This window comes from Bombina bombina, chromosome 6 (genome assembly GCF_027579735.1).
Source record: "Bombina bombina isolate aBomBom1 chromosome 6, aBomBom1.pri, whole genome shotgun sequence".
In the NCBI taxonomy this organism is placed as follows: Eukaryota; Metazoa; Chordata; class Amphibia; order Anura; family Bombinatoridae; genus Bombina; species Bombina bombina.
In genome coordinates, this window is record NC_069504.1 from 781230608 (window position 1) to 781243207 (window position 12600).

The 12600-nt window shown below is 39.5% G+C and overlaps 1 protein-coding gene across 1 annotated transcript in view; it reads right to left on the reverse strand.

Moving 5' to 3' along the window:
• CAMSAP3 (calmodulin regulated spectrin associated protein family member 3) overlaps nt 1-12600 on the reverse strand; it is a 259283-nt gene that overhangs the window by 73209 nt on the left and 173474 nt on the right. The window contains exon 5 of the mRNA XM_053718091.1: nt 7958-8096. Coding sequence (XP_053574066.1) covers nt 7958-8096 — 139 coding nt within the window. The remainder of the gene's footprint in view (nt 1-7957; nt 8097-12600) is intronic.

Genomic DNA, 12600 nt, shown 5'->3' on the forward strand with positions numbered 1-12600 from the left:
GTTGCAACGTGGGACATCTTGCAATATGTAATAGAAAAAACAACATATAAAGCAAAATTGATCAAATTCCTTAAATGACAGTTTCAGGAATGGGAAAAAATGCCAGTTAACAAGCTTCTAGCAACCAGAAGCAACAAAAAATGAGACTTAATAAAGTGGAGACAAAATTGACGCCCACATTATTTGGCGCCTAAATGCTATTAGCGCCAAAAATGACGCCACATCCGGAACGCCGACATTTTTGGCACGAAAAAACGTAAAAAATGACGCAACTTCCGGCGACACGTATGACGCCGGAAATAGAAAAAAATTTTCGCGCCAAGAAAGTCCGCGCCAAGAATGACGCAATAAAATGAAGCATTTTCAGCCCCTGTGAGCCTAACAGCCCACAGGGAAAAAGTCAAATTTTTAAGGTAAGAAAAAAATGATATATTCAAATGCATTATCCCAAATATGAAACTGACTGTCTGAAATAAGGAAATGTTGAACATCCTGAGTCAAGGCAAATAAATGTTTGAATACATATATTTAGAACTTTATAAAAAAGTGCCCAACCATAGCTTTAGAGTGTCACAGAAAATAAGACTTACTTACCCCAGGACACTCATCTACATGTTGTAGAAAGCCAAACCAGTACTGAAACGAAAATCAGCAGAGGTAATGGTATAAATATAAGAGTATATCGTCGATCTGAAAAGGGAGGTAAGAGAAGAATCTCTACGACCGATAACAGAGAACCCATGAAATAGACCCCGTAGAAGGAGATCATTGAATTCAAACAGGCAATACTCTCCTCACATCCCTCTGACATTCACTGCACGCTGAGAGGAAAACCGGGCTCCAACCTGCTGCGGAGCGCATATCAACGTAGAATCTAGCACAAACTTACTTCACCACCTCCATAGGAGGCACAGTTTGTAAAAACTGATTTGTGGGTGTGGTGAGGGGTGTATTTATAGGCATTTTGAGGTTTGGGAAACTTTGCCCCTCCTGGTAGGAATGTATATCCCATACGTCACTAGCTCATGGACTCTTGCTAATTACATGAAAGAAATGAAACTTACAAATCAGATTAAAAAAAATAAAAACATTTTTACAATTTACTTTTACAATCAAATGCAATTTTTTTTTTCTCTTGGTATTCTTTATTAAAAAGCATACATAGGTGAACAGCAGTGCACCACTGGGAGCGAACTGCTGATAGGTGGCTGTGCATATGTCTTTTGTGAATAGTTCACCAAATGTGTTCTGATAGCTCCAGGATTGCTGCACTTAAAGGGACACAACCCAAATTTCTTCTGTGATTCAGATAGAGCATGACATTTTAAGCAATTTTCTAATTTACTCCTATTATCAAATTTTCTTCATTCTCTTGGTATCTTTATTTGAAATGCAAGAATGTAAGTTTAGATGCCGGCTCATTTTTGGTGAACAACCTGGGTTGTTCTTGCTGATTGGTGGATAAATTCATCCACTAATAAAAAAGTGCTGTCCAGAGCCTGAACAAACAAAAAAAGCTTAAAAGCCTTCTTTTTCAAATAAAGATAGAAAGAGAATGAAGAAAAAATTATAATAGAAGTAAATTAGAAAGTTTCTTAAAATTGCATGCTCTAACCGAATCACAAAAGAAAAAAATTGGGTTCAGTGTCCCTTTTAGTTTACTCTTTAACAGTAGATACCAAAAAAAAATAATATTTGATAGAAAAAGTAAACTGAAAAACAGAATTTATGTTTACCTGATAAATTACTTTCTCCAACGGTGTGTCCGGTCCACGGCGTCATCCTTACTTGTGGGATATTCTCTTCCCCAACAGGAAATGGCAAAGAGCCCAGCAAAGCTGGTCACATGATCCCTCCTAGGCTCCGCCTACCCCAGTCATTCGACCGACGTTAAGGAGGAATATTTGCATAGGAGAAACCATATGGTACCGTGGTGACTGTAGTTAAAGAAAATAAATTATCAGACCTGATTAAAAAAACCAGGGCGGGCCGTGGACCGGACACACCGTTGGAGAAAGTAATTTATCAGGTAAACATAAATTCTGTTTTCTCCAACATAGGTGTGTCCGGTCCACGGCGTCATCCTTACTTGTGGGAACCAATACCAAAGCTTTAGGACACGGATGAAGGGAGGGAGCAAATCAGGTCACCTAAATGGAAGGCACCACGGCTTGCAAAACCTTTCTCCCAAAAATAGCCTCAGAAGAAGCAAAAGTATCAAACTTGTAAAATTTGGTAAAAGTGTGCAGTGAAGACCAAGTCGCTGCCCTACATATCTGATCAACAGAAGCCTCGTTCTTGAAGGCCCATGTGGAAGCCACAGCCCTAGTGGAATGAGCCGTGATTCTTTCGGGAGGCTGCCGTCCGGCAGTCTCGTAAGCCAATCTGATGATGCTTTTAATCCAAAAAGAGAGAGAGGTAGAAGTTGCTTTTTGACCTCTCCTTTTACCGGAATAAACAACAAACAAGGAAGATGTTTGTCTAAAATCCTTTGTAGCATCTAAATAGAATTTTAGAGCGCGAACAACATCCAGATTGTGCAACAAACGTTCCTTCTTTGACACTGGTTTCGGACACAGAGAAGGTACGATAATCTCCTGGTTAATGTTTTTGTTAGAAACAACTTTTGGAAGAAAACCAGGTTTAGTACGTAAAACCACCTTATCTGCATGGAACACCAGATAAGGAGGAGAACACTGCAGAGCAGATAATTCTGAAACTCTTCTAGCAGAAGAAATCGCAACTAAAAACAAAACCTTCCAAGATAATAACTTAATATCAACGGAATGTAAGGGTTCAAACGGAACCCCCTGAAGAACTGAAAGAACTAAGTTGAGACTCCAAGGAGGAGTCAAAGGTTTGTAAACAGGCTTAATTCTAACCAGAGCCTGAACAAAGGCTTGAACATCTGGCACAGCTGCCAGCTTTTTGTGAAGTAACACAGACAAGGCAGAAATCTGTCCCTTCAGGGAACTAGCAGATAATCCTTTTTCCAATCCTTCTTGAAGGAAGGATAGAATCTTAGGAATCTTAACCTTGTCCCAAGGGAATCCTTTAGATTCACACCAACAGATATATTTTTTCCAAATTTTGTGGTAAATCTTTCTAGTTACAGGCTTTCTGGCCTGAACAAGAGTATCGATAACAGAATCTGAGAACCCTCGCTTCGATAAGATCAAGCGTTCAATCTCCAAGCAGTCAGCTGGAGTGAAACCAGATTCGGATGTTCGAACGGACCCTGAACAAGAAGGTCTCGTCTCAAAGGTAGCTTCCAAGGTGGAGCCGATGACATATTCACCAGATCTGCATACCAAGTCCTGCGTGGCCACGCAGGAGCTATCAAGATCACCGACGCCCTCTCCTGATTGATCCTGGCTACCAGCCTGGGGATGAGAGGAAACGGCGGGAACACATAAGCTAGTTTGAAGGTCCAAGGTGCTACTAGTGCATCCACTAGAGCCGCCTTGGGATCCCTGGATCTGGACCCGTAGCAAGGAACTTTGAAGTTCTGACGAGAGGCCATCAGATCCATGTCTGGAATGCCCCACAGCTGAGTGACTTGGGCAAAGATTTCCGGATGGAGTTCCCACTCCCCCGGATGCAATGTCTGACGACTCAGAAAATCCGCTTCCCAATTTTCCACTCCTGGGATGTGGATAGCAGACAGGTGGCAGGAGTGAGACTCCGCCCATAGAATGATTTTGGTCACTTCTTCCATCGCTAGGGAACTCCTTGTTCCCCCCTGATGGTTGATGTACGCAACAGTTGTCATGTTGTCTGATTGAAACCGAATGAACTTGGCCCTCGCTAGCTGAGGCCAAGCCTTGAGAGCATTGAATATCGCTCTCAGTTCCAGAATATTTATCGGTAGAAGAGATTCTTCCCGAGACCAAAGACCCTGAGCTTTCAGGGATCCCCAGACCGCGCCCCAGCCCATCAGACTGGCGTCGGTCGTGACGATGACCCACTCCGGTCTGCGGAATGTCATCCCTTGTGACAGGTTGTCCAGGGACAGCCACCAACGGAGTGAGTCTCTGGTCCTCTGATTTACTTGTATCTTCGGAGACAAGTCTGTATAGTCCCCATTCCACTGACTGAGCATGCACAGTTGTAATGGTCTTAGATGAATGCGCGCAAAAGGAACTATGTCCATTGCCGCTACCATCAAACCGATCACTTCCATGCACTGCGCTATGGAAGGAAGAGGAACGGAATGAAGTATCCGACAAGAGTCTAGAAGTTTTGTTTTTCTGGCCTCTGTCAGAAAAATCCTCATTTCTAAGGAGTCTATTATTGTTCCCAAGAAGGGAACCCTTGTTGACGGAGATAGAGAACTCTTTTCCACGTTCACTTTCCATCCGTGAGATCTGAGAAAGGCCAGGACAATGTCCGTGTGAGCCTTTGCTTGAGGAAGGGACGACGCTTGAATCAGAATGTCGTCCAAGTAAGGTACTACAGCAATGCCCCTTGGTCTTAGCACAGCTAGAAGGGACCCTAGTACCTTTGTGAAAATCCTTGGAGCAGTGGCTAATCCGAAAGGAAGCGCCACGAACTGGTAATGCTTGTCCAGGAATGCGAACCTTAGGAACCGATGATGTTCCTTGTGGATAGGAATATGTAGATACGCATCCTTTAAATCCACCGTGGTCATGAATTGACCTTCCTGGATGGAAGGAAGAATAGTTCGAATGGTTTCCATCTTGAACGATGGAACCTTGAGAAACTTGTTTAAGATCTTGAGATCTAAGATTGGTCTGAACGTTCCCTCTTTTTTGGGAACTATGAACAGATTGGAGTAGAACCCCATCCCTTGTTCTCTTAATGGAACAGGATGAATCACTCCCATTTTTAACAGGTCTTCTACACAATGTAAGAATGCCTGTCTTTTTATGTGGTCTGAAGACAACTGAGACCTGTGGAACCTCCCCCTTGGGGGAAGCCCCTTGAATTCCAGAAGATAACCTTGGGAGACTATTTCTAGCGCCCAAGGATCCAGAACATCTCTTGCCCAAGCCTGAGCGAAGAGAGAGAGTCTGCCCCCCACCAGATCCGGTCCCGGATCGGGGGCCAACATTTCATGCTGTCTTGGTAGCAGTGGCAGGTTTCTTGGCCTGCTTTCCCTTGTTCCAGCCTTGCATTGGTCTCCAAGCTGGCTTGGCTTGAGAAGTATTACCCTCTTGCTTAGAGGACGTAGCACTTTGGGCTGGTCCGTTTCTACGAAAGGGACGAAAATTAGGTTTATTTTTTGCCTTGAAAGGCCGATCCTGAGGAAGGGCGTGGCCCTTACCCCCAGTGATATCGGAGATAATCTCTTTCAAGTCAGGGCCAAACAGCGTTTTCCCCTTGAAAGGAATGTTAAGTAGCTTGTTCTTGGAAGACGCATCAGCTGACCAAGATTTCAACCAAAGCGCTCTGCGCGCCACAATAGCAAACCCTGAATTCTTAGCCGCTAACCTAGCCAATTGCAAAGTGGCGTCTAGGGTGAAAGAATTAGCCAATTTGAGAGCATTGATTCTGTCCATAATCTCCTCATAAGGGGGAGAATCACTATCGACCGCCTTTATCAGCTCATCGAACCAGAAACATGCGGCTGTAGCTACAGGGACAATGCATGAAATAGGTTGTAGAAGGTAACCCTGCTGAACAAACATCTTTTTAAGTAAACCTTCTAATTTTTTATCCATAGGATCTTTGAAAGCACAACTATCCTCTATGGGTATAGTGGTGCGTTTGTTTAAAGTGGAAACCGCTCCCTCGACCTTGGGGACTGTCTGCCATAAGTCCTTTCTGGGGTCGACCATAGGAAACAATTTTTTAAATATGGGGGGAGGGACGAAAGGAATACCGGGCCTTTCCCATTCTTTATTAACAATGTCCGCCACCCGCTTGGGTATAGGAAAAGCTTCTGGGAGTCCCGGGACCTCTAGGAACTTGTCCATTTTACATAGTTTCTCTGGGATGACCAACTTGTCACAATCATCCAGAGTGGATAATACCTCCTTGAGCAGAATGCGGAGATGTTCCAACTTAAATTTAAACGTAATCACATCAGGTTCAGCTTGTTGAGAAATGTTCCCTGAATCAGTAATTTCTCCCTCAGACAAAACCTCCCTGGCCCCATCAGACTGGGTTAGGGGCCCTTCAGAACCATTATTATCAGCGTCGTCATGCTCTTCAGTATCTAAAACAGAGCAGTCACGCTTACGCTGGTAAGTGTTCATTTTGGCTAAAATGTTTTTGACAGAATTATCCATTACAGCCGTTAATTGTTGCATAGTAAGGAGTATTGGCGCGCTAGATGTACTAGGGGCCTCCTGAGTGGGCAAGACTCGTGTAGACGAAGGAGGGAATGATGCAGTACCATGCTTACTCCCCTCACTTGAGGAATCATCTTGGGCATCATTGTCATTGTCACATAAATCACATTTATTTAAATGAATAGGAATTCTGGCTTCCCCACATTCAGAACACAGTCTATCTGGTAGTTCAGACATGTTAAACAGGCATAAACTTGATAACAAAGTACAAAAAACGTTTTAAAATAAAACCGTTACTGTCACTTTAAATTTTAAACTGAACACACTTTATTACTGCAATTGCGAAAAAACATGAAGAAATTGTTCAAAATTCACCAAATTTTCACCACAGTGTCTTAAAGCCTTAAAAGTATTGCACACCAAATTTGGAAGCTTTAACCCTTAAAATAACGGAACCGGAGCCGTTTTTAACTTTAACCCCTTTACAGTCCCTGGTATCTGCTTTGCTGAGACCCAACCAAGCCCAAAGGGGAATACGATACCAAATGACGCCTTCAGAAAGTCTTTTCTAAGTATCAGAGCTCCTCTCACATGCGACTGCATGTCATGCCTCTCAAAAACAAGTGCGCAACACCGGCGCGAAAATGAGGCTCTGCCTATGATTTGGGAAAGCCCCTAAATAATAAGGAGTCTAAAACAGTGCCTGCCGATATTATTATATCAAAATACCCAGATAAAATGATTCCTCAAGGCTAAATATGTGTTAATAATGAATCGATTTAGCCCAGAAAAAGTCTACAGTCTTAATAAGCCCTTGTGAAGCCCTTATTTACGATCTTTATAAACATGGCTTACCGGATCCCATAGGGAAAATGACAGCTTCCAGCATTACATCGTCTTGTTAGAATGTGTCATACCTCCAGCAGCAAGAGACTGCTCACTGTTCCCCCAACTGAAGTTAATTGCTCTCAACAGTCCTGTGTGGAACAGCCATGGATTTTAGTGACGGTTGCTAAAATCATTTTCCTCATACAAACAGAAATCTTCATCTCTTTTCTGTTTCTGAGTAAATAGTACATATCAGCACTATTTTAAAATAACAAACTCTTGATTGAATAATAAAAACTACAGTTAAACACTAAAAAACTCTAAGCCATCTCCGTGGAGATGTTGCCTGTACAACGGCAAAGAGAATGACTGGGGTAGGCGGAGCCTAGGAGGGATCATGTGACCAGCTTTGCTGGGCTCTTTGCCATTTCCTGTTGGGGAAGAGAATATCCCACAAGTAAGGATGACGCCGTGGACCGGACACACCTATGTTGGAGAAATGTGTTTACAATTGCATGTTCTATCTCAGTGGTGCTCAAGAGGTTTTTACTACATTTCCCATGATGCTCAGCCAGCTGAGTGTCTGAGTATCATGGGAAATGTAGTTCCAAAAACCTCTGGAGCACCAAGTTTGGGCACCCCTTCTCTATCAGTCATAAAAGTTTAATTTTGATTTTACTGCCCCGTTAATGCTAAATGTGCCACATTACAACTACATATTGCCTTATCAAGCATAATATTATACTTCAAGGAGTTTGAAGTTGTCATTAAACTCAACCTTGGGTTACATTGAGATCTGAAACAATTACTCAACATTCCAGGTCTTACTATATTCCAATAAATGCCCTAACACTCCAAGTATCTCTTCTCACCCTGAAGTCTCAGCTCAGCAGGGCAGTAGTAGTGAATAGTAGCAGCAAGCGCACTTCCATTTGAAAGATCCCTCATAGAAGAGACCGATGTGAAGCAGGGCGTTTGCCGGGAGAGAGCTTTATCCTTTCGATAGCGTATCTAATGGATGAAAAAAACAGGAGTTACACATTTTATACCAGTGTACAAGTAACCGTTATATTCTACACCCTGAAATGGTGATGAAAATGTTTATTAACTACCCCAAGACCATTACTGTGATACTCGTATTAAAGGGATGCAGTCCGTAACGAAAAAACATTATGTGTACTTATTCATTTGTTTATGGAGTTTATTAAAACAGATTAAAAATGTGTGTGTGTGTGTATTAGGTAGATGTCTGTTATTCAGTATTTGCTTTACAAACCAATGCCACATATGGCCGTGGCCAGTGCCGGATTTATTAGTGTTAAAGGGGAATGAAACCGAAACGTTTTCTTTCATGATTCATATAGAGAATGTGATTATAAACAACTTTCCAGTTTCAGGAGCTGCTGAATGATGGCTGCACATATATGTCTCATATTATTGGCTCACTCATGTGCATTGCTGTTTCCTCAACAAATGATACCAAGAGAATAAAGCAAAGTGTAAATTGGAATGTAAACAATAAAAAAAATTGTATTCTCTATATCAATAATGAAAGAAAATTGTTTGGTTTAACAGGCAACACAAAAATATTTGAGCAAATTTATTTATTGTATACATTTTCTAACTCTACAAAACAAAAATAGAAATATCTATCTGAAATTTGTAATAATAAAAATGTCTTAAAGGGACAGTATACACCAAATTTTATATAGCTGTATGTAATAGACACTACCATAAAGAATATGTACAGATACTGATATAAAAATCCAGTAAAAAACTGTTTAAAAACATACTTAGAAGCTCCCAGTTTAGCTTGGTTAAAAAGTTTAGCAGGAAAACCCTCTGAAAGTGGGTGTATTGCGAAAAAAACAACAGACACTCCCCCCTTTCCTCTGCATCTGAAAATATTGTTTACACAAACAGGAGCAAGCTGGAGTAGGAATACATCAGTATACTTTAAAACTTTGGGGCTTGGTAAGGAGTCTGAAAATCAGCACAATATTATTTAAAAATAACAAAAGCTAAAAAAAAAAAAATATAAGAAAAAAACGGTATAGGCTATATACATATATATACACATAACATTTATGCAAAGAAAAGTCTAGTGTATAATGTCCCTTTAATTACACAATATTTTAGGTTATAACAGTGCCCCAATCCTAGATTGTTGTGCAGTTTTAACACAATACCATATACTATATAGTGAGTAGCTGTAAAATAAATATCTGCCTAAAAATAAATAAAAATAAATAAATATACCTAAACGCTATAAAAACAGTACAATTTACACATTTATCTAAATATTTATGGTGTGAATCTGGCATGCAGCCATAAAGATGTGCATATACACAAACATTTGGTGCTATACATAAATAGCAAGCTGGGAACAAAATAAAAATGAAAGATAGAAATTAAAAAAAGTGTTGTTTTCTTCAAAAAAAAAAAAAAAAAAGGATTAATAGACCAGACAAATAATGTATATTTATCAAACCTGCTTTTCTTCCCTTTAAATACATTAAGATAATAATTAGGGGGTTAATTTTTTTAAATGACTTACCTTACACCTAACAGAACTGTTGTAAATTGGCATATCACATAACCTTAGTGATGGACAGCTTGTATTGAAAAAATAATTGTATTAATGATTTAATTTATATTTATTCTTGGCTCTATGGTAAGCATATTTTACTAGATAAACATTGAGATTATATTTTCTAACATCCTAGACCTCTAAAATGTCAATGCCACTGAATCCCCCCCACACACACGTACACATACAAAAAAACTAACTTTATAAGGTAATATAAATATTCCAATTCAAAAATCTATTCATTTTTAGAAAGCATCATGCAAAAGTATGAGGCCTTATCACTGAATTGCACTCCCAACTTTCTTTACGGGCTCTATTTAGGACCAACAAATGCAGATGTAAAAATAGTCTATAGAGAAGCCAAAGAGGACAAGTGATTTCCCTGTAAGAAATGTAGTAACGTTTCTAGAAACTGCATAACCAGATGGTAATGAATTAAGTCCCCTCTGGAATCTGTCTGTATTAAGAACAAAGTACTTCATTCTACTTCTCGTCTTGGTTCAGAAACATTAACTATGAACCACAGAATCCACCCTAACCAACAGCATTCCACTAACTTGAAACAAAAAAAAATAGCACCACGTAGCATTATCTGTCACTATTACTCACGGAAAGACCAAGCAGTCCGAACAAAAACTTAAGAGGGATGTGGCTGCACCTCACTGACGAGTCCCAAAGGAGTCCGAAATGATCGTCTGGGGTTGCCATTCCCCTTGTTCAGAGGATAATTATCTGGTATTTTGGGGCTAATCTGACCTTGTTTGGTGGGATCAGACTGATATACTTCAGGAAAGTTTTCTTCTGTGAAAAGGACAATTGGGCTTAAAGAAGCTACTCCCAGGTGGTAACCTGGCCATAGGACTAACCACTGAGCACTGAGCTGTTGTTCGTTCCTAGCAGACTGCTTCTCTTTGTGTATGTAAAAACCTGCCTTCCTAGGTCAATGGTTATCCCCTAGCTTCCCTGAATGAAACGCTCCTTCAAAAGATTCTACGATATGCTCATCAAATTGCTGAAGGACATTCTACCAAACAGAACACTATGATAGTATCAATATTGACCAGGTAACAAATTCTAAGTGGCAAGATTGAATTACCCGATATTCTGGTCAAATCACAAAGTAAGTTTAAAAACAAAAGAAGGAACAAATTATAAAAACAAGATACTTTTAATAGGTTTATATAGAATACAGATTTGTAAAAGGTTAATATAAACCTTCAGAATCTTCAATATCCAGCATTTTTGAAATGACAATTATACTGCTATTGATTCCTGCATAGACCCAACGTTTCCCAGTCCAACATATACAATCCATACACTAGATTTCACAGTCAGCCCCCCACCTATCGAAACAGTAGGGAGACATGCTGTGCCACATGTGATGCTGAATACACCTTTTAAAAATTTGAGCACCACCATATCCTTGTGAATACCCAAATATAGTACATAATTCATGTAATAGATTCCCTAACATCTATTGGTGTAGTTTTAAGACAATCTACAGCTCAGTGTCTTACCAGACAAGATAGGATCTCCAACTTTAAGTAAAACATGACGGTCCTGGCTCACTTTCTGATTTGGATTGACATAATTGCATACATACACAATAATTTGACTAATGTGCCACTCTCTCTGTGGCGCATAAAGAGAAAGCCCTCACAAATTTACTTAAAAAGGGACAAAAAAAACCCTATTTATTTTTTTCTTTAGAACAGCAATTTTAAAACACTTTTCAACTTACTTCATTTTTCAAATTTACTTTGTTCTCTTGGTGTTCTTTATCAAATAGCATACCTAGAAGAATTCACTATACAGCAGCAGTTTTGCAACAATGCTTTTAACAATGTTATACATTGGGCAAATAATGCTGCTATCTATTGTTCAGAAGTGTATAACATTGCTAAAAGCCGTTGCTAAGCAGCTTTTATACAGTGCTCCATGCGTGCACAGTCCTGAGCCGACCTAAATATATTCTTTAACAAAGAACACAAAGAGTACAAAGTAAATTTGATTACTTTTTTTTTTTTTTTTTTTTTAATTACACGCTTTGAGTCATAAAAGAAAAAATGTGGGTTTCATGTCCCTTGGAAAAGATGTGGTGTTTAACATTTATCAAAGAAATGCTGAAGAAGAGCAGGCCATAGCTACAGTAGGTAAACCAGAGTGTGAAGGCTGCATAGTCTGCAAACTTACAACAGAAGAAAAGACCTTTAAAAAAAGAGGTTATTTTAAAATGAGACAACATTTTTGGTAAATACATTCTTGTTGTAAAGAAAAAAAAAAAATCAAACAAACATTTTGTTTTCATGCTCGATTCTTTCTACCCTTGTAGTTAATCAATAAACACTATGCTTATTGTTCATATTATGTTTATCTTTGTTTAGAAATTCATTGCCATTAATTACATAAAAGGAAGAAATACAGGTTTGATAAGTAAATAAAATGATATTCCAAAAAAAGAATGTTTATTATAAAATATAGACTTCTTGGTAATGCAGGCGTGCACAATACGTTACCACGGGAGGCTTATTCCCAGACTCCTTTAAACAAAAAGCGATGGCATGCTGAATGCAACGGAAAAGAGCAACGGAGAGTGTCAGGGCAGCATCTTATCAGAGGGAATGACAGAATGAGACAGACAGAAGTAGAGGCGGGAAGGGCTGCAGGCGCTAAATCAGTTTTCTTTTTTTTACCATAATTGTTTCCCTTAAAGGGACATGAAACTCAAAAATGTTTCTTTCATGATTCAGAGAGGGTATGCAATTTTAAACAACTTTCCAATTTACTTTTATTTTCTAATTTGTTTTATTCTCTTGGTATCCTTTGTTAAAAACATACCAAGGTAGGCTCAGGGGTAGCCGATTGATCACTGCAAAAATATGCCTCATGTTATTGGCTCACCCATGTGCATTGCTGTTTTTTTCT